The sequence below is a fragment of the Dendrobates tinctorius genome, unplaced genomic scaffold, assembly GCF_039654945.1.
Source record: "Dendrobates tinctorius isolate UK_male_01 unplaced genomic scaffold, ASM3965494v1 ptg000232l, whole genome shotgun sequence".
In the NCBI taxonomy this organism is placed as follows: domain Eukaryota; kingdom Metazoa; phylum Chordata; class Amphibia; order Anura; family Dendrobatidae; genus Dendrobates; species Dendrobates tinctorius.
In genome coordinates, this window is record NW_027361899.1 from 7445983 (window position 1) to 7468888 (window position 22906).

The following is a 22906-nucleotide window of genomic DNA, read 5'->3' on the forward strand; positions in this document are numbered from 1 at the left end:
AGATATCTGTGTGCTGTCAGTGACACAGGTATCAGTCTGCACGATGCTCTGTGGACTCCACACTGAGACATTTCATCCAACTAGTAGAGAAGTGTTTGCAGCTGTCATTGATTGAGCAGAGCTCTCCCACAGAGGCAGTGATCGAGAGCACACAATGGGCACTGCTACATCCATGTGGCTGCACTCCTGTGCCCAGAGATCACCAGCTGCTATTATTCTGCAGTATCAGCCTAGAAAGCTGGATGGGAGCAGTGCGGTAATGGTGGCTATCACCCAACTTTCCCTGTGCCCGAAGCTGGATACAATGAGTCTTATGATTTCTGCAGCATATTGGGATGAGCGGTGACTGAGGGTGTAAGAATAGCCCATCCGTACAATGAGCCGGGAATGTGGGGGCTAATGAAGCCCCCTCTCATCTCTATCCAGTGTGGAGGGGTATGTGGCTGAGGAATGCCCAGCATGCTGGAGGGGGCTGCAGGGTCACAGTCTCTGCTCTCACTCTCTGCAGATCACAGGGGACAGTTATGGGGATGATTCCCTGGATATTGTACCATGATGGGAGCCTGAGACTGGGACATGCTGGGACCAGTGAGATGCCTGCTGGACGGTAATGATGACAGTCTGTCTATCTATCTCAATTGCCTTTAAAAATCTTGTATTGCATGTAAAAGTGGTAGCAGAGCTGAAATAATACAATGTGTAATCTAAGTTACATAGGACTGCAGGTGACATCTACTACATTATCTGTACTGAGAGCGTTATCACTGTGTTATCTGTGGTGTTACATAGGACTGCGGGTGACATCTACATTATCTGTACTGAGAGCGTTATCGCTGTGTTATATGTGGTGTTACATAGGACTGCAGGTGACATCTACTACATTATCTGTACTGAGAGCATTATCACTGTTATCTGTGGTGTTACATAGGACTGCGGGTGACATCTACATTATCTGTACTGAGAGCGTTATCGCTGTGTTATCTGTGGTGTTACATAGGACTGCGGGTGACATCTACATTATCTGTACTGAGAGCGTTATCACTGTTATCTGTGGTGTTACATAGGACTGCGGGTGACATCTACATTATCTGTACCGAGAGCGTTATCGCTGTGTTATCTGTGGTGTTACATAGGACTGCAGGTTGCTGCACGCATTTCGCAGTCCATCTTTCCTCCCGGTGGCATAGATGTGGGTTCGGCTTTGTGTCCCGCTTCTCTTCCTCACTTCTGGGGTCAGACACTTTGTAGTGATGCTGATTTGCCTCCTCTTGTGAATGATACCATGTGACGGATCTGGACGTTCCGTGGATCTTATAGATCGTCTCTCTTTTGCCATTAGTCTGTGATATGTTTTGGTGACTGGGATCACACATGAAGGGTGAGCTGTGATTGGGTAACTGGCCATGGGTGATCTCTGTTCCTCGGGAAGGGGGGGCGATTAAGATTAACACCCCGCTAGAATAACAGGAAGGAATCTACTGTTACTGCCCCCATCATCTCAGGGGGTAGCTGAGGAGACTGTAGCCCTCCCCAGCCGGCAGACCCTCACATGGCTGAAGATTGCTCGCCCTGATTATACACGAGGCACCGAGACCCTCAGAAACAACCCGAATATAGACAGCCACTGGATGAGGAGCAATGGGGAAGTAATCCAACCCCATAATCCTCGCTGAGACCATAGAAAGTGTCTGGGGAGAGAAGGGCGCACACTGCGTTATGTGGGAGCCGACTGCAGCAGCCACATGCAGACAGACGTACTACAGGTACCAGCAGGCAGTGTCCTGTGTCAGCGATGAATGGCATAATACAAGAACTGATCTAATACAGAAATGTGCGATATTCCAGGTGCAAACATCCCCCCCATAAGGCCACATGAGGCCTGGCAATGTCATGTATCAGAAGAAACCCCGTGCACCTGCATATGGTCTCACAGTGGGTCTGAGGATCTCATCCCGGTATATAATGGTAGTCAGGGGACCTCTGCCTAGCACATGGTGGGCTGTGCGGCCCTCCACAGAAATGACTCCCCACACCATTACTGACCCACTGCCAAACCCGTCATGCTCGAGGATGTTGCAGGCAGCAGATCGCTCTCCACGGCATCTTCAGACTCTGTCACGTCTGTCACATGTGTTCAGTGTGAACCTGCTCTCATCTGTGAAGAACACGGTGTCAATGTTGAATCTGCCAATCCTGGTGTTCTCTGGCAAATGCCAGTCTCCCTGCACAGTGTTGGGCTGTAAGCTCAACACCCACTTGTGGACATTGTGTCCTCATACCACCCTCATGGAGTCTGTTTCTGACAGTTTGAGCAGACACATGGATGTTAGTGGCCTGCTGGAGGTCATTTTGCAGGGCTCTGACACTGCTACTCCTGTTTCTCCTCACACAAAGGAGAAGGGAGCGGTCCTGCTGCTGGGTTGTTGTCGTCCTATAGACCCCTCCATGTCTCCTGGTTTACTGGCTTGTCTCCTGGTATCTGCTAAATGCTTTGGACACTAAGCTGACAGACACAGCTTCCTTTCTTACCATAGCTCACATTGGTGTGCCATCCTGGATGAGCTGCACTACCTGAGCAACTTCTATGGGTTGTAGACACCGCCTCATGCTACTGTACACTACCCTCTAGGGGTGAGAGCAAAGATGAAATGCAAAAGTAACCAAAACAACAGCTACAAAGGATGAGAACAGAGAAATGGTCTGTGGTCACCCCCTGCAGAACTGCTCCTTTATAAGGGTGTCTTGCTAATTGCTGATCATTTCTTCCTGTTGTCTGTTCCGTTTGCACAACAGCAGGAGAAATGGATTCACAATCACTGTTGCTTCATAACAGGACAGGATGACTTCACAGAAGTGATTGACGTGGAATTACATGGTGTTGTTTAAGTGTTTGCATTATTTTTTCTTATGCAGTGCGTATATATAATATTTGTGATATGCCATGGACTTCCATAGCCCCCACCCTGGATGTGCCCCATCCATTGTTCTTACGGATATGGTGTGTATATATCCGCACAACCATGGGGAAATGAACACCTTCCCCACATCCTAAATTAATTCTATCTAGTTTGAGTCTCGGAGGATTTCTCAGGGGTCTGGACACTTCTTCCATCTGACTATAGGGGGACAATTGTGTCTGTATAGTTCAGAATCTCTATTCTTACTGTAACCCCTTCACTCCCATCTAGAAAAGCAGTCCTATGTAAAGCCTGAGCTAATACAATATGATAATTCCCCTTCCCCTAAGACCTGTCATGAAATATCTCCTGTGATACTAGAGTTTATAATAGAATATTCTAGCTTGTCTGCACCTGCACAGCTGTCCTAAGTGTCAGTTGGGGTCTCGTCTGCCATTAGCTTGGGATGGGGGCTTGTCCTGGATGTGGTCATGGGTGTTATAGGTGTATGTGGGTCATATCAAGGCTGTGAATATCATTCTCTCTAGATATTGCCCTGTGATCACTGCCCACAATACATTGTTGCATATCTGTAATTTCTGCCATTGTTGCAGCTGTCACCTCTCCATTGCTCACCCTGTACCCTCCTGCTGCCCCCTGGGCACCCCTCTCTGCGCCCTTCTCCAGGACTGCCAGCCTTCTTTTCCTGGCCGGGGCCAGTGTTGACGTAGGCGGGCAGAGTGGCACAGCCTTCTCCTGTTCGCTGGCACCGGTCTGCCCTGCACTGGGCCAGGTTTCTGTGGAGATCTCCTGCAGTACACAAACCCCTCATGTTCCAGGATCTTCACTCAGGAAATCATTCACGTTCTTCAATGGGGAATCGTGGCCAATTCTAAAGTCTCCACATCTCCAGGGACCAGGACTCGGCTAAACACAACCCGGCATCTGGGCCGGAACTTCTCTCGGATTTCCCACATCACACTCAGATTCCATTCAGCAATCTCATGGCTGTGAGGAATATCCAGCGCTCATCCCATCTATAGGCATCTAGAGCTGGGTATCAGGGCATGGTGCCATGTCCAGTGCATTAACTGCTGATGATGGGGGCAGAGAGGTGAGGAGCTGGTGTATCACTAATAGAGTTGAGCGAAACGGGTCGGTCAAATTCAAAAGTCGGCGAACAGAGCGCCAAAGTCGCGTTTCAAATGATGCTTCCAGCGCCCTTTTTCATCCAATGATGGAGGACGCACACTGTGGGCAACGTGATGACGTGGGCAGCGGTCACCACCATCTTTGAGAAGGGCATGCAAGTGATTGGCTGGCTTTGTGTGGCGTCACGGGCTATAAAAGTGCGTGAACGCCGACCGCCATCTGACTTCTGCTGATATTAGCATTATGGAGAGCTGCTGCTGATTCTGTAGGGAGAGCGTTAGGCCGGGAAGAAGAACAAAAAAACTGCTTCTGCTGGTAGCGATTTCCACTTACAACACACCAGCTTGTGTGCAGTGACGGGGGAGACTATATTTTGGTGCATCAGCTCTGTTGGTTATTAGGCTGCCTTATAAGGCTCCCTGATAGCTGCATTGCTGTTTGCAAACTTCTGTTTTAAAAGCAAAAATACTTTTCTTCCTCTTTTCTGCACAGTTACCAAGCGTTCATTTTTCCACCCTATTGTGTGCAGCAGTCCTGCTTATTAGGCTGCCTGCCACCATACTTGGACTGAGAGCATCATTGTCAGCCTCCAAAAATCTCTAGGGAGCTTCCAATTCTCCCCAATACTATATACACCTTGTACTTTGTCATACACCAGCCAAATTCAGCCTGTTACATTGAGGTGTAATCTATAGTGGGCCTGAGATAATAGTTCAGCCTCCTAAAATCTCTAGGGAGCTTCCAATTCTCCCCAATACTATATACACCTTGTTTTACAGTACCATATAGCTGGTGGTATTTTGGGTACATTTTCCCAAAAATGAGGATGGTGGAAGAGGCCGTGGAATTGGACGGGGGTTGCCAGCTGGTACCGATGGTGGTGGTGCATCTGCTGGTAGTGGCAAAGGCACAATAGCACCTAAGGCAGGAGGTGTTGAGCCTGCGTCATCGTCTGGCTCCACAAGGCCTCGAAGGCTCCCTTTTCTGGGAGTAGGTAAACTGCTTTTAAAGCTGGAGCTTCAGGAACAAGTTTTGGCTTACATTGCTGACACAGCCTTCAGCTCTATCGCCTCCTTTTCCGAAGTTTCAAAAAATAAAAGCACTGAGTCGTCAGTGGAGGCTCCTGGTCAGGAACAACACCTTTCCTTGTGTCCTTCACCCCTACCAAAAGTGAAGGATGCAGCAGGCCACACTACAGATTACTCCATGTAGCTCTTTCTCACATACCATGCCTGGGTTATCAAGTCAAATCGTGAATTCCCCAGTCCAAGATGAATCTGACATGGAGTGTGGGTGGCCAGCCAGGGCAGTGGGGTTAATCGGTACCGGGCCGGTGTCTCCCTGGGATGTGTCACAGTGGTCGTGACCCGTTCCGTGGCCCTGGGCGTCCATGCAAAGGGGTGAATTACGTTTATAGGTGAATGATACCTAATGCCACCTGTGGTTTCTGATTAGATTGACCAGCGCTGCAGTGTCGCTTCTCTGGGACAGATGTTGTAGTGCAGCTAAGATGTAGAAACCCTGCACAGGTAGGGCCGTAGTTGCAGGGCAGATGAAAGAGTTGGTAGATGGTGTGCAGTGCAGGATGTAGCAGAGCCGTGCGCCAGGCGCAGGAGAAAGATGACAGACACAGTCGTGCAGTTCCTTTACCTGTACTTGGTAAGTGCCATCCAGGACCCAGAGTACAGATGGAGAAGGAGTTGGTCAGCCTGGAAGCAAATTTGGAATTCTCTCTCTGCAGATAGGTAGTGTGGCCTCCGTTCTAGCGCTTATCTGAGGTACTCGCGGTGCTGAGTTCAATGAAGTTCCCCCTGTTGACTCTCTTTTGGAACTTTCTCTTATGGCAGGCAGCCGTAGCCTTTTCCTTCTGACTCACACACGTCGATGCTGGGGCCTCCGAGCCTTAGTTGGGAACAGAGCATTTGCAGCTGCTACTTCATCCGGTTTCTGCTGCAGAAACGTCAGTGTCCCCACAAACTCGGAGACCGGAATCCGGACCATGCGCTCCAGATAGGAGTGAGCCTTAACTCTGCTCATCCTCCAGCTCCCCTTCTCACGTCCACACACTTCCCCTTCCCTGCACAGAGTGCCCTAACTTACTTCCTCCCGACCACAGAGAGCAGCTCCTCAGCAGTCAGGTTCAGAGGTCTCCCTGCTGGCCTGGAGTGGAACATGTGTTGTGTGTTGGTTTAACTGCTAGAGAGATCCTTCGTTGCTCCCAAGCATGACATCACACTCCCTAGGAGGAAGGCAATGCCACAGTGGCGACTGTACTCCTGGGGACGCCACAAGTGCACTGATGCCCAGCCACTGCTGGATGATGCTGCTGGTACATTGACCCAGACCACTACATTCCCCTCGCACTCTGCACTGCCAGAATCTGACCCAGAGGAAACTCAGGTTCCCCTTCCCGCATACTATACCACCTTACACGGTGACAAAGAGGAAGGTGCAGATGAAAGTGCAGGTTCGGCCCACCCGCCGTCAGACACACCGCCGTACTATGAGGGGCCCTGTGCCAGTGCCGTCGCCAACGAGTGGGCCCCCCCTGCTTGCTCAGGATCACAGCACTTGCAAAGTTGAAATACTTACCTCTCCCTGCTCCACCGCCATGACGTCTTCCGCGTTTCCTAACAGTGACATTCTGGTGAGAGAGCGCGATGACATCACGTCTGTACGCCCTCTGCCTAAACAGTCCAAGTGCAGAGAGATGGAAGATGGGGACGACGAGGAGTCCAGACAAGTACAGGGATTCCCTAGCGAGGAGACTTATTTGATTGTTTTCAATGTTGGGACAGCAATTTTTGGGGAGCACTATACTCTAGAGAATGATAGATGGGGCCCACCATACACTGGAGCATTCCAAAGGTGGACATCAGACACTGGAGCAGCATTTACAGGGCCCATTATACACTAGAGCATTAGAAATGGGGCCCATTATATATGGAGCATCATTATTTGGGCCCATAAGACAGTGGAGCTTCATCCATGGGAACCAACATATACTGTAGCATTATGTGGAGCTCATCATATACTGTATCGAACATTATATGGGACCAATGATTCTGTATGGAGAAATATATGGGCCTCATTACTCTGTATAGCGCACTATGCGGTGCCCATCATACTGTATGGAGGAATATACTGTCCGCTTTTGGAGCTATTGGAGAATTTAAAATGGATATCAGTCATGAGATGTGTGAAGTATTTTTCATTGTACTTTACCGCTATTTCTCTGCCGTATCAGAGGATCATGAATTGTGGCATGTGTGAAAGGAGCCCAGTGACACTCTTTGGCCCAGGGCCCACGAAAATCTGGAGCCAGCCCCCCCCCCCCCAACTTTAGCCAAATAACCCCCAGTTTTCAATGCCTAACTATTATTATAAAGTAAATTAAGGTTGACAAGCTTCAGTAATAAGAATTGATGTTTTTGGCATTAAAATGGGCACTGTAGGTGTTTCCTGTCCTCCACTCACTGCCGACCTTGGTTCCCCATTGACTTGCATTGGGTTTCGTGTTTCAGTCGGCCTTCGACTTTTCACGATAATCGGCCGGTTGCGTTCGACCCGACTTTTGCGAAAGTCGGGTTTCATGAAACCCGACTCGACCCGAAAAAAGGCAAAGTCTCTCATCTCTAATCACTAATATAGAGCAATTGTGTCACTAGTGTAGTGGAAGTAATATAGACACAAGGTATCACTGGAATACAGGAAATGTATCAGTAGTGTAAAGCAATGATCTCCATTTAGAAGATATTGGTAGTATAGAGAAGGTGTATCACGAGTGTAGAGGGGGGGTATATCCCCTGTATACAGCCCCATCCTGCAGGACATCACTCCTCCTAGTTACCAGCAGACACACTGCAGCTCCCTGGTTCTTCTGTGCCATCACACCTCACAGTAGATGCTCCTTTTATCTCCAGTGGACCAACAGCATTTTGTTGATTTGTTCATGGAACCAGTGGTACAGACGTTTCTCCAATGTGTCTCAGGATCCATTTTTCAACCCCAAACCACATGTTCCTCATACTACTGTGAGAGCCTGCATGGCCTAAACCTGCTCTCGCGGCTTCAGTGTCTCCAGACTTGTCTCCATGGGACACACGAGGGACGTCGTTGGTCGGTGGTTGCACAGAAGCTGCAGCATCTCCGGACTTGTCTCCATCGAGTACATCGGGGACGACGTTGCTCAGTGATTACACAGGAGCTGTCGGCAGCGTATCCGGATTTCTCTCCATCAGGCACATCAGGGATGTCATTGGTTGGTGATTACACAGGAGCTGCCAGCAACGTCTCCGGACTTCTCTCCATCGAGTACATTGTGAACGTCGTTGGTCAGTGATTACACAGGAGCTGCCAGCAGCATCTCCGGACTTGCCTCCATCGAGTACATCGGGGACGACGTTGGTCAGTGATTACACAGGAGCTGCCAGCAACATCTCCGGACTTGTCTCCATCGAGTACATCAGGGACGACGTTGGTCAGTGATTACACAGGAGCTGCCAGCAGCATCTCCGGACTTGTCTCCATTGAGCACATTGGGGACGTCGTTGGTCGGTGATTACACAGGAGCTGTCGGCAGCGTCTCCGGATTTCTCTCCATCGGGCACATCAGGGATGTCATTGGTCGGTGATTACACAGGAGCTGTCGGCAGCGTCTCCGGACTTCTCTCCATCAAGTACATTGGGAATGTCGTTGGTCAGTGATTACACAGGAGCTGCAGCATCTCCGGACTTGTCTCCATAGGGCACATCAGGGATGTCATTGGTCGGTGATTATACAGGAGCTGCCAGCAGTGGATCCTGATGACCTCAGTGACAGCAGCCGAGGCCGGAGGGCCCGGGGTTTCTGCGCGAGGCTCAGACTCCATAAATAAATCATCTTTGTCCTTAGAAAGCAAACGTTAGCTAAATCCAACTGGGGATGAACAACATCACATGACAATTTTGACTGTGTGACTATTTAACAAAAACTTAGCAAAGATAATTATGCAGTGAGAGAGAAATTAAGTACACCCCATGCATCGATAGCCTGTACCACCGTTTAACAGGATTGGCGCCCAGTAATGCTTTTCTGTAGAACTTTATCAGTGTTTCACCTCATTCCTGAGGATTTCGGTCCCTTTTCCCTACACCATTTGCTTGGGTGTATTGCGGCTTGTGGACGTTCATTTCTGCTCAGGTCTCCTAAGGTCTGACCACAGCATTTGCTTTGTCTTAAGGTCTGCACTGAGATTGCACCATTGCTTCACCATGATGGTTTTCAGCTATTCTCATGTAGATTTGCTGCTCGGCTTTGTCCGGGTGCACGTCCCAGCTTCGGCCAAGCTTCAGCTTCTGGATAGATGGATTCGCATTTGACCAATTCTTTAGTATACAGAGGAGTTTAGGGTCAATTCAATCACTACAAGGGCCCAAGTAGTGTAGCTAGAAACCAAAATCACTCCCCCATCCACCATCGTGCTGGACAGTGGGTATGGGGATTTTGGACTGAAAAGCTGATTGATTTTCACTAGTGGTTCCTCAGGGCATTATGGTGAAACTTCTCCAGTTTTATCCAAAAGACGTTGTCCCTGAAGCCTTGTAGTTTGCTCAAATGCAATCCTTCCACACAAGCTACATTTGTTCAGCCCTTTTCTGATTGTACTGTCATAAATACAAATATTTAACAAGTTAACTGAGGCCTTTAGAGTCTGAGCTCTAGCTCTTGAATTTTTCTCATTCTCTGAGTATTACTCAGTCTGACATTTGGATGAGTTTTTGGGGGCATCCAATTCTAGGAAGATTGTCAGCTGCCTTGAATGCTTTATCTTTATGAATAATCATTCTCATCTTAGAATGATGCTGATGTACTTGCTAATTTGCCTGATTGATCCAGACTAGAAAATTGTCAAATCTGCTTTTATAGCGGTGGTTACATTTGCTGATGAGCAGTTAATCACGGACGCCCCCTCTCGGCTCCCATACAGGCAGTCATGGCGGACTTATCTTGTCACACAAGGCTTCTGCATTTTGCTTCAGTGTTTGGTAAATAAATAATGACACAATGAAACTTGTGTTGTTCATCTGACACCTCGTTTTTTAACCTTCTAAGGGCCAGATAATAAAAATGCCTATATCCCAATACGTAAAACCATAAACCCTCATGACTCTGATATATAGGCGACATATTATAACCTGTCCTGTAATAACCAGGGGTTGTAGCATGGTTGTGGCTCCTCTATACATTTATACATTGTGCTTATTGTAGATTCTGATAGTGGTCAGAGAAGTGAAATACTATCTGACAACTGCTACATATTGTATTTCTAAGAATATTCATGGAAGCACAGAGTGTTTCAGGAGAGAAGACAGTCACTGTTATGTCTGAGCACAATCCACCGCAGCACAGAGTATGTCAGGAAAGCAAAGTGTTGACCTTCTCAGAGGCCTGGCAATTACCGAGGGGCAGGAGCAGTGACCAGCAGCACAGAGTACTTCAGAGGATGAGTCTCTCGGCTTTGGTCACTGTCCCGACTCTGGACTCGGTTGGTCAGAGTACACTAGCCGGTTGGTGAGCGGTCACTCCAGGTCCTGTGTCTGGTGGTGCTGATATAACTCTGCATTCCTATAAAACCACACTATGAGCACAGAGGATCATGTGGGATATCTGGACAGTGGATCACATTGGATATCTGGACCGTGGATCACATTGGATATCTGGACCGTGGATCACATTGGATATCTGGACAGTGGATCACATTGGATATCTGGACAGTGGATCACATTGGATATCTGGACAGTGGATCACATTGGATATCTGGACAGTGGATCACATTGGATATCTGGACAGTGGATCACATTGGATATCTGGACAGTGGATCACATTGGATATCTGGACAGTGGATCACATTGGATATCTGGACAGTGGATCACATTGGATATCTGGACAGTGGATCACATTGGATATCTGGACAGTGGATCACATTGGATATCTGGACAGTGGATCACATGGGAGATCTGGACGGTGGATAACATGAGAGATCTGGACAACAGATCACACGGGAGATCTGGACGCTTTATACCATGGGAGATCTGGACAGTGGATCACATGGGAGATCTGGATGGTGGATCACATGGGGATCACATTGGAGATTTGGATGGTGGATCACATGGGAGATCTGGATGGTGGATCACATGGGGATCACATTGGAGATTTGGATGGTGGATCACATGGGAGATCTGGATGGTGGATCACATGGGAGATCTGGATGGTGGATCACATGGGAGATCTTGACTGTGGATCACATGGGAGATCTGGATGGTGGATCACATGGGGATCACATTGGAGATCTGGATGGTGGATCACATTGGAGATCTGGATGGTGGATCACATTGGAGATCTGGATGGTGGATCACATGGGAGATCTTGACGGTGGATCACATGGGAGATCTTGACGGTGGATCACGTGTGAACTCTGGACGGTGGATCATGTGGGAGACGGGCCGCAGCTGTTTTCTCCGGGCAGAAAAAGCAGCAATGAATTGTCCTTTGTGCAGTGGTTGTGGGTGACCGATGCGTAGACGTGATTCATGAGTGATAATTGGCCATTTATGTCATTAATGTGACGGAGGCGAAGGAAAATGGTGAAGATATTGTAATGCAGAGAAACTCTGATCTAAAGTACAATCTGGGCCCGGACACGAAAACATTTACTGTGACGCTGACACTCGGGGTACAGGATAATGATGCTGATACAGTGCCTTGCGAAAGTATTCGGCCCCCTGGAACTTTTCAGCCTTTTCCCACATATCATGATTCAAACATAAAGATACCAAATGTAAATTTTTGGTGAAAAATCAACAACAAGTGGGACACAATTGTGAAGCTGAACGAAATTTATTGGTTATTTTAAATTGTTGTGGAAATTCAAAAAGTGAAAAGTGGGGCGTGCAATATTATTCGGCCCCTTTAACTTAATACTTTGTTGCGCCACCTTTTGCTGCGATTACAGCTGCAGTCGCTTGGGGTTTGTCTCTCAGTTTTGTACATCGAGAGACTGAAATTCTCGCCCATTCTTCCTTGGCAAACAGCTCGAGCTCAGTGAGGTTGGATGGAGATCGTTTGTGAACAGCAGTTTTCAGCTCTTTCCGCAGATTCTCGATTGGATTCAGGTCTGGACTGTGACTTGGCCATTCTAACACCTGGAGACGTTTATTTGTGAACCATTCCATTGTAGATTTTGCTTTATGTTTACGATCATTGTCTTGTTGGAAGACAAATCTCCGTCCCAGTCTCAGGTCTTTTGCAGACTCCAACAGGTTTTCGTCAAGAATGGTCCTGTATTTGGCTCCATCCATCTTCCCATCAATTTTAACCATCTTCCCTGTCCTTGCTGAAGAAAAGCAGGCCCAAACCATGATGCTGCCACCACCATGTTGGACAGTGGGGATGGTGTGTTCAGGGTGATGAGCTGTGTTGCCTTTACGCCAAACATATCGTTTGGCATTGTTGCCAAAAAGTTTGATTTTGGTTTCATCTGACCCGAGCACCTTCTCCCACATGTTTGTGCAGTGTACGACTGATTGTTGTCCTATGGACAGACTGTCCCACCTCAGCTGTAGATCTCTGCAGTTCATCCAGAGTGATCATGGGCCTCTTGGCTGCATCTCTGATCAGACTTCTCCTTCTTTGAGATGAAAGTTTAGAGGGACGGCCGGGTCGTGGTAGATTTGCAGTGTATGATACTCCTTCCATTTCAATATGATCGCTTGCACAGTGCTCCTTGGGATGTTTAAAGTTTTGGAAATCATTTTGCATCCAAATCCGGCTTTAAACTTCTCCACAACAGTATCACGGACCTGCCTGTTGTGTTCCTTGGTCTTCATGATGCTCTCTGTGCTTCAAACAGAACCCTGAGACTATCACAGAGCAGGTGCATTTATACGGAGACTTGGTTACACACAGGTGGATTATATTTATCATCATTAGTCATTTAGGACAACATTGGATCATTCAGAGATCCACAATGAGCTTCTGGAGTGAGTTTGCTGCACTGAAAGTAAAGGGGCTGAATAATATTGCACGCCCCACTTCTCAGTTTTTGAATTTCCACAAAAATTTAAAATAACCAATAAATTTTGTTCAACTTCACAATTGTGTCCCACTTGTTGATTCTTCACCAAAAATTTACATTTGGTATCTTTATGTTTGAAGCGTGATATGTGGGAAAAGGATGAAAAGTTCCAGGGAGCCAAATACTTTCGCAAGGCACTGTATTTGGGGTACAGGACAATGGCGCTGACACTCGGGGTGCAGGATAATGGCACTGACACTCGGGGTGCAGGATAATGGGGGGGCTGATAGCTGAGGATCCTTGCCTCATTGCTCGGCCTGTTATCGGCATTACTCACTGGTCGGCCATTGTTACCAGGACATGACCGTTTATCCGTCGCCTTTTCCACAATTTATTTCTGTGTTTTTATATGTAAATGTGTCGTTTTTCTCGGTAGCGATGTGTCTTATGAGTGGCTGATTGTCAGAATATTCGCCTCTGTGTCTCCGGGCCGCAGCGTCCCCCATTGTGTAGCCGGATATAGTGGAGGGATGATGGGGTTTACGAGACGTAAATCTTTTTCATTCCTTTATGCGAGTTCTGAGACGTCACCATCAATCGGGTGACATAAAAGTGACTTATTGGGGAGGTTTGCGGTTATTGTGGCCCCCAACCAGTGTTCCCAGCCAGCCCCAGCCATGAGCCTGATGATCGCTGGGCTCTGAGGAGGAGACCTGGGGGTATCTGGGCTCTTCTGCCAGAGGAGGGGGCGCGGCGCAGTGTTACATTGTTACCAAGTTCTCGTCACTTCTGTCTGTTGTGGGGGCGCTGCGTCCCGACCAGTGTGGGGGATGTCGCCCCCAGGGAGGACGCGGTCCAGAGATAATGGAAGGAGTCTGCCCAGAAATATAGATGTAAAATAAATCCCGCCGAGCTCCTCTATTCGTAGGATTGCTGCTTAACCAGGACAGATTTATGCAGATATACCCCAGAGTGGGTGATTCTGGGGGGACTTGAGGATCCAAATGTTGGGTACATCCCAATCCTGAATTGTAGGACATGTTAAGTATATACAGTGTGTGTGTGTGTGATATATATAAATATATATGTGGACATACTAACACACACATAAGTACAGTGTCCGGAAAAAGTATTCACACCCCATGAACTTTTCCACATTTTTACACTTTACACTCACACACACACAAATGTTGGAATAACAGACTTATATTTTTTACATATTTAGAAACTCTGTATCATTTCCTTTACACATCACTAATTCTCGCTACTTTGTGTTGGTTTAACAGAAAATCACAATAAAATACATATGTTTGTAGGTGTGACGTGGAAAATCACGGGGTGTGAATACTTTTTCCAAGCACTGTATAACGCTCAGGCCCAGCGTCGTGCTGGATGCAGTGGGGCAGATTTATCAAGCAGTTTGAATTTGGGCATAAAACTACTTGAAATGTCACAAACTTTTTGTGCAACTTAAAATTGTGCAAAAAATGTTACAACGTATTGGTTGTTGCTACCATTGCTCTACAGCGCCACCAAGTGTTGGGAAAGTGAACTGCACTGGGGCAGGATGGGATATGAGGAACACCCAGCAAACTCAAACGTCACACCACAAAGTGGGGGGGAATACGGCAGAATCAAGCACCCGCCTCCGACCGTCGCACCTTTCTGGCGTTCGCGCAGGTAGTTGAAGGATGCGCCAGTTTAATTAAAGAGGCGCAGAAACTACTAATGAATTTGGCACATCTTATCCTGGCATCTTGGCGTCCGGTATTAATGAAGCGGGGCTTTCGTTTTCCCAAGTATTGGACCATTGTGATAAATATGCCCAATGTTTATTGCCCCCTAGTGAAGCACTGGATCACCAGACTTTCTGGATTATTAAACACCAGATGTGCGGAATCCACATCTATGGCTCCAATCCTATCATTTATCCTTTTTCATTGATGTCCATGGAGGACAGCCCGGGGCAGTGATTGACGTGCGCCGCTGCTGAGGCCTCCGGTGTCTTCCTCTGCGCAGGCGCTGCGGGCAGTAAATCACGAGCGGTCAGTGTAGCGTACAGGAACCTTCCCAGGACCGTGGGCTCATTTCCTGATGCCTCGTCGCCCGCAGTGACCCCACGTGTTGTCTTCTTTGCCTCCATCTTCCCCTCGTGGTCTCAGGTTCTGGTTTCATGGTGACAAATGGTTTCCCGCTGTTTAAATATCTGGAAACCCGATGCGGAGCCGAGGCTCTCCGGCACTTTCCTTAAGTCTTATATCAAGGTTGACTGCAAAACACACAGTGGCGTGACATAGGCGAGTGTGGCGGCTGTCGACTGACTGTGACGCTTGTGTCCTGCCTGTGAAGCGTGGAGACGCCATGACCATACGCCTGACACAGGGGCGGACATATCACGGGTGCAGCCGCACAGGGGCCCTAGAAGTCAGGGGGCCACAGCCAGCTCCAAAGCAGGAAGATTTGTGCATTATGTATTAAATGAAGGGCCCATATACTGTTCTTGGCCCTTACAAGGGGGCCCATCCAGGAATGCCCCCAATAACCCCTGGGAAAGCTTCCTTGGTGATGGCTTTTTTACTCAGGAAATCCCCAATTTGCTGGTAATTTTTCCAAAAAGTGGCACAGTCCTGGGAAATCCAGGAGTATTGACAAGTACAGCCTCCAGAATTGGCAACTGCAACCTCCAGAATTGGCAACTGCAACCTCCAGAATTGGCAACTGCAACCTCCAGAATTGGCAAATACAACCTCCAGAATTGGCAAATACAACCTCCAGAATTGGTATCCATGTTGGCATACGCCCCTCGTACCAAAAAAGTTGGCGCCCCATGACTTTCTTATCACAGTGTGATCATCTTCCCCAGGGGCTGAGACAGACAGAAGAGGCCCCTTTGTGAGAACTGGATACACCCTTTTATCGGGCTCTGGAGGTGGATGTGGCCCCCTGACCTCTTGGGCCCCTGTGCAGCTCCATAGGTTACACCAATGGGATGTCATCCCCTGGTCGTCTTCCCATCCCAAAATGGCAGATAATAGGGAACAATAGATGTTCCCTATTAACCTATTATTACCCCACTCAGCAGATAATGGAGAGCTGGCACCTCAGTATCCCTATGGAAGAACCTTCTGGGGTTCACCACCTGCAGGTGTAGATGAGAACCGCTCTGGTTACAGGGCTCAGCCCCCCGGATATATTCCGTGTCCTCATCCTTCAGCGCCGCGGCCTCCAGTTACAAGATTTCCTAGGACCTTTAGGACCGGACCTTTATGACCGCGAGGTCCCTGAGATCATACTAGAAAATGTCGCACTCGGTTCTGTCCTATGTAATAAGATTATAGCCTGAAAAACAAGAATTCCAGCCGGGAATCCCGAGGGCCGATGAGAAGGGGTCATTGCCGCAGGTCAGGGCTGAGGCCCAGGAGAGGCGACGCCGCTCGGTGCGGCCGCGGGCAGCGTGTCACATGCACTGTGTGAACATGTGGCAAAGTGTCACAACCAACGGTACTGGATCTTGTCACCATCATAAAAACACAAAGGTCCCAGAGACATCGAGGTCTCATACAAGAGGCAGAAGTCAGGAACCGTCCATGAAACCTCTACACACATGGTGGATGGGCCCCTGGGACATAGGGCCATAAAACAGGAGCCGGCTATAGACCATGAGCAGGTTCCAGACTGTGCAGGTGTTCATCAGTCATGGTGGTCACCCCCAGCACTGAGGGTCACTGACTGCACAGGTTTCCCCCAGCAGCGGCTCTGGATCGTCACCACCGGGGATTATTACACCGAACATTAACTGTGAAATGTGGAGTCCGGGGAGCCGCTATTATATTCAGGACCCCCTATATAAGAGCCGGCTGGAAGGGAAAGGGTTACAGGAATCGCCACACTACAGACTGCGGGAATATTCACATCATGCTAAAGTATCTAATTACTATGTGTGATACTGACTGCTGAGCCGTGTATCTAATCCTATCCTGCGTGATACTGTCTGCTGAGCCGTGTATCTAATCCTCTTCTGTGTGATACTGACTGCGGAGCCGTGTATCTAATCCTATCCTGTGTGATACTGACTGCTGAGCTGTGTATCTAATCCTATCCTGTGATACTGACTGCTGAGCCGTGTATCTAATCCTCTCCTGTGCGATACTGACTGCTGAGCTGTGTATCTAATCCTATCCTGTGATACTGACTGCTGAGCCGTGTATCTAATCCTCTCCTGTGCGATACTGACTGCTGAGCTGTGTATCTAATCCTATCCTGTGTGATACTGACTGCTGAGCTGTGTATCTAATCCTATCCTGTGTGATACTGACTGCTGAGCTGTGTATCTAATCCTCTCCTGTGTGATACTGACTGCTGAGCTGTGAATCTAATCCTATCCTGTGTGATACTGACTGCTGAGCTGTGTATCTAATCCTCTCCTGTGTGATACTGACTGCTGAGCTGTGTATCTAATCCTATCCTGTGTGATACTGACTGCTGAGCCGTGTATCTAATCCTCTCCTGTGTGATACTGACTGCTGAGCCGTGTATCTAATCCTCTCCTGTGTGATACTGACTGCTGAGCTGTGTATCTAATCCTATCCTGTGTGATACTGACTGCTGAGCTGTGTATCTAATCCTATCCTGTGTGATACTGACTGCTGAGCTGTGTATCTAATCCTCTCCTGTGTGATACTGACTGCTGAGCTGTGTATCTAATCCTCTCCTGTGTGATACTGACTGCTGAGCTGTGTATCTAATCATATCCTGTGTGATACTGACTGCTGAGCTGTGTATCTAATCCTCTCCTGTGTGATACTGACTGCTGAGCTGTGTATCTAATCCTATCCTGTGTGATACTGACTGCTGAGCTGTGTATCTAATCCTATCCTGTGTGATGCTGACTGCCGAGCCGTGTATCTAATCCTATCCTGTGTGATACTGACTGCTGAGCCGTGTATCTAATCCTATCCTGTGTGATACTTACTGCTGAGCCGTGTATCTAATCCTATCCTGTGTGATACTTACTGCTGAGCCGTGTATCTAAACATTAGATATTGCTTGGATACAGTGTGGATACAATGTATCTGAGGCCCAGATGGGTAATTGCTGCTCAGGTGATAAATCAGGACATTAGCTCCTCTATAATATTCTCCCGCGCCCCATAAATCGCGTCCCCCCATATGGAGTTCGGCCTGGCAGCCTAGAACAACATCATGTGCAGATTATGGGGTCTCATGTACAAACATTGGGGGGTTCACGCTGCAGAATCCATGAAGAATTTCTTTGCACTGAGCTTCTCATGGACAAACCTGAGACGTGGGACCACACAGGAATCCAATAACCCTGGATGGCTGTGAGTAAAATACAAGTGCACAGTCACAGAGCTGCATGTATGGGGCCACAGTCACAGAGCTGCATGTATGGGGGCACAGTCACAGAGCTGCATGTATGGGGGCACAGTCACAGAGCTGCATGTACGGGGGCACAGTCACAGAGCTGCATGTACGGGGCCACAGTCACAGAGCTGCATGTATGGGGCCACAGTCACAGAGCTGCATTTATGGGGCCACAGTCACAGAGCTGCATGTATGGGGCACAGTCACAGAGCTGCATGTATGGGGGCACAGTCACAGAGCTGCATGTATGGGGGCACAGTCACAGAGCTGCATGTATGGGGGCACAGTCACAGAGCTGCATGTACTGGGGCACAGTCACAGAGCTGCATGTACGGGGCCACAGTCACAGAGCTGCATTTATGGGGCCACAGTCACAGAGCTGCATTTATGGGGCCACAGTCACAGAGCTGCATTTATGGGGCCACAGTCACAGAGCTGCATTTATGGGGCCACAGTCACAGAGCTGCATTTATGGGGCCACAGTCACAGAGCTGCATGTATGGGGCACAGTCACAGAGCTGCATGTACGGGAGCACAGTCACAGAGCTGCATGTACTGGGGCACAGTCACAGAGCTGCATGTACGGGGGCACAGTCACAGAGCTGCATTTATGGGGCCACAGTCACAGAGCTGCATGTACGGGGGCACAGTCACAGAGCTGCATGTACGGGGGGCACAGTCACAGAGCTGCATGTACGGGGGGCACAGTCACAGAGCTGCATGTACGGGGGGCACAGTCACAGAGCTGCATGTACGGGGGGCACAGTCACAGAGCTGCATGTACGGGGGGCACAGTCACAGAGCTGCATGTACGGGGGGCACAGTCACAGAGCTGCATGTACGGGGGGCACAGTCACAGAGCTGCATGTACGGGGGCACAGTCACAGAGCTGCATGTACTGGGGCACAGTCACAGAGCTGCATGTACGGGGACACAGTCACAGAGCTGCATTTATGGGGGCACAGTCACAGAGCTGCATTTATGGGGCCACAGTCACAGAGCTGCATGTACGGGGGCACAGTCACAGAGCTGCATTTATGGGGCCACAGTCACAGAGCTGCATTTATGGGGCCACAGTCACAGAGCTGCATGTATGGGGCACAGTCACAGAGCTGCATGTACTGGGGCACAGTCACAGAGCTGCATGTACGGGGGGCACAGTCACAGAGCTGCATGTACGGGGGCACAGTCACAGAGCTGCATGTACGGGGGCACAGTCACAGAGCTGCATGTATGGGGGCACAGTCACAGAGCTGCATGTACGGGGGGCACAGTCACAGAGCTGCATGTACGGGGGGCACAGTCACAGAGCTGCATGTACGGGGGCACAGTCACAGAGCTGCATGTACGGGGGCACAGTCACAGAGCTGCATGTACGGGGGCACAGTCACAGAGCTGCATGTACGGGGGCACAGTCACAGAGCTGCATGTACGGGGGCACAGTCACAGAGCTGCATGTACGGGGGCACAGTCACAGAGCTTTCACTTAAATTCTGTGCTTTGTGCAAGCTCCTTCTCTCTGTCCCTGGAAGACGTGTATCTGGCGCCAAAGTGGGTGCTAGAGAGGAAAGTCCGGCTTTTCACCTTCTGAATGTGACTTGCTTCAGCCCTATGATCTGCACCTTTCCCAATACATCTCATATCTGCGCCTCCCCCTTGTCTTTGATTCCTGTTATATGAATTGCACATAAACTAAAACAAGTCTGTGCTGTGTGGACAGGGAGTCTCTAGTGCAGCAGGTATAGTTTCTCATATCCATAGCTCCAAAACAGGTGATTCGGATCGAGTTTGCAAGGTGAAGTCATATTTCTTATCCTGTGCGTGTCCCATAGCTGCAGGGAAGTTTGACTTTTCCTTATGGATGCCTGGAGGTGACAGAATCTGTAAAATACCCCAGATCAGCAGTTGGGAGAATATTGATGAGATTTGTGTAAAAAGAAAACAAATCTGGACAATCTGTAATTTCAGGGAATAATCTCCTTTGAATCTTTTTTTTTTTTTTTTTTTCACTTGCAATACCACCTTTAACCACTGTCCCATACTGTATTTGCTATAGACATCAATGCAACAGCGCCTCCCCCGATTTAAACCTAGTAACCTTTCTATGGATAATGTGTTGTTACTTTGAAACTCCGCATTGTCTAGAAATGGCAGAATGGCTGTGACAGTCGCTGAGCGGAGTATTATTACTTATTAGTGTTTGGGGGGAGATGCGATTTATCCCTTTAAGTTGTTTGCGCCTGTGATGTCAGTGATGGACGGTTTGTCTCCCGGACACATTTCGTCTTGTACAGAGGATTTCGGCGTTCCTTCCCCCTGATGGCTCCAGTTGCGATCATCATATCCTGCGCTGTATTTCCCGTGAATCATCTGTGCGGCCGCTGGCACGGAGCGAGCGTTATTCCAAAGTATGAGTCTCCGAGCTGAATAAATGATTGTTCTTGGAGGGCCGTGTGGTCTTACCTCATGTAAGTGCTGATGTCATAGGAGAATTACACCGGGCAAGGCGAGAAGTTTCTTAACCCCTTCAGGCTAGGTGTTGATGAGACGCGGCGGAGCGGTCTGCTGCCGCCATGTCTGGTCATATGCGACATCCTACTTTGTGGAAGGTGTCAGGGTGGCGGCAAGGAAAGTCCCACACGGCCGAAATCTGAAAAGATCCTTTGTTTAGATATAGAAGAAACATTTCCTTTTACAGAACTTTCAGTAGAGAAGAAGTAACAATGTATTTTTTTTTTTTTTTGTTGGGAAGACTTCTGCAAAACGTGGTTCTCTCCACTGTAACGAATGAAAGCGGAGGCCCGGATGGGGAAGGGCGCATTCGTTTATTGCTATTTTTGTGGAACCACGGGATCACGGTCCGGGGGGCTCCAAAGGGAGCGTGACTCTGCGAGCCCCGGTCACCCGTAGTATGAACCCCAAACAGGGACACAGGTGCTGCCCCCAGTCAGACCCCGGACACGTGGAAGCTGGCCCAGCGGGACGGGTGCACAGACAGGTATAGCAGGTGGCGGAGAGCTTGACAGACGAGAGGCGGCTGGACGGGATGGCGGTGCTGACGTCGTCATGGGTGACGGAGTGACGGACACCTCAGCCGGATGGTACTTGCACAGGCAGCACTGGTATCGTCCCGGGTGTGGAATAGTAAGCCGCTGATAGTCTAGGAAGACAAACAGTATTAGGCTGGAGTCACACACAACGTATAGACATACGGTCCGTTATCTACAGACGAGAATCGCAGAGATGTTCCCTGAACAGTGATCCGTACGTCATCCGTGTGCAATGCGAAGGTGCGATCTTCTCACATCTAAGCATCCGTGAGACGTCCGTATGGTGAGATTTTCTCACCGGCTTGCAAAATGGACATATAATGGATCCATAGCCTCAAATACTCGTGAAAACATATATACCGTGTGTATATGTGTGTGTGTGTGTGTGTGTATATATATATATATATATATATATATATATATATATATATATATATATGTCAGTGACACACATGTATGTGTGTGTGTGTGTGTATATATATATATATATATATATATAATATATTTTTCATAGAGATATAGATAGCAGAGCAGCCGATAATTCAATTGTCAGCTTCTGTAAAACCATTACAGAACCCGACAGGATAGGAGACATGGTTTACATACAGTACGTTAAACCATTGCATATCCATTGGATTTATATATGTCCCTCACTAATAATGTTAGTAGTGTATGTGTAAAATTTTGGAGCTGTAGGTGTTAAATTAAAGGATTAATTCACGAAGAAAACTTGAGTGGGCTCCCGCGCAATTTTCTCCACCAGAGAGGGCAAACCAATGACTGAGGGCAGATATTAATAGCCTAGAAAGGGACCATTGTTTTTGGGCCCCCCCCCCGGCTAAAAAAATCTGCCCCCAGCCACCCCAGAAAATGTGCATCTGTAAGATGCGCCAATTCTGGCACTTACCCTCTCTCTTCCCATTGCCCTGTACCAGGTGGCATATGGGGTAATAAGGGGTTAATGTCACCTTGCTTATTGTAAGATAACATTAAGCCTGATTAATAATGGAGAGGTGTCAATAAGACAATTATCCATTATTAGTCCACTAGTCTGAAAGAGTTAATGTGTGTTTTTTTAAGAATAAAGACTTTTAATGAAATAATTAAACACACATTTTTTCCATCTTTATTTCGCTCCCAATCCAATCGAAGCCATCGTTCTCCTGTAAAAAATCCAAAATAAAAAAGCAACAATATCCCATACCTGTCCGCCATACATTCATGTCCCACGCTGCAATCCATCTGAAGGGGTTAAATAGTTTACATCTGGGAGTGGTGCTAATGTGATTGGCCCGGCTGTAAACCATGGAGGAATGACTGAGAAGCTGCCTGCGCAGCCTCCCCGCCTGACCAGAGATGAACTGATT

The 22906-nt window shown here is 48.4% G+C and overlaps 1 protein-coding gene across 4 annotated transcripts in view; it reads left to right on the forward strand.

Moving 5' to 3' along the window:
* Window positions 1–22906, forward strand: part of DAAM2 (dishevelled associated activator of morphogenesis 2) — a 216448-nt gene that overhangs the window by 18026 nt on the left and 175516 nt on the right. For 3 of the 4 annotated variants that reach the window (XR_012222650.1, XM_073556294.1, XM_073556295.1), the window contains exon 1: window positions 440–607. The exons of the other annotated variant lie outside the window; for it this stretch is intronic. Coding sequence is in view for 2 of the 3 variants with exons in the window: in XM_073556294.1 (XP_073412395.1) it covers window positions 577–607 (31 nt within the window). In the remaining variant the exon portion in view is untranslated. Of the gene's footprint in view, window positions 1–439; window positions 608–22906 lie in introns of those variants that run through there. 4 annotated transcript variants of the gene reach the window in all.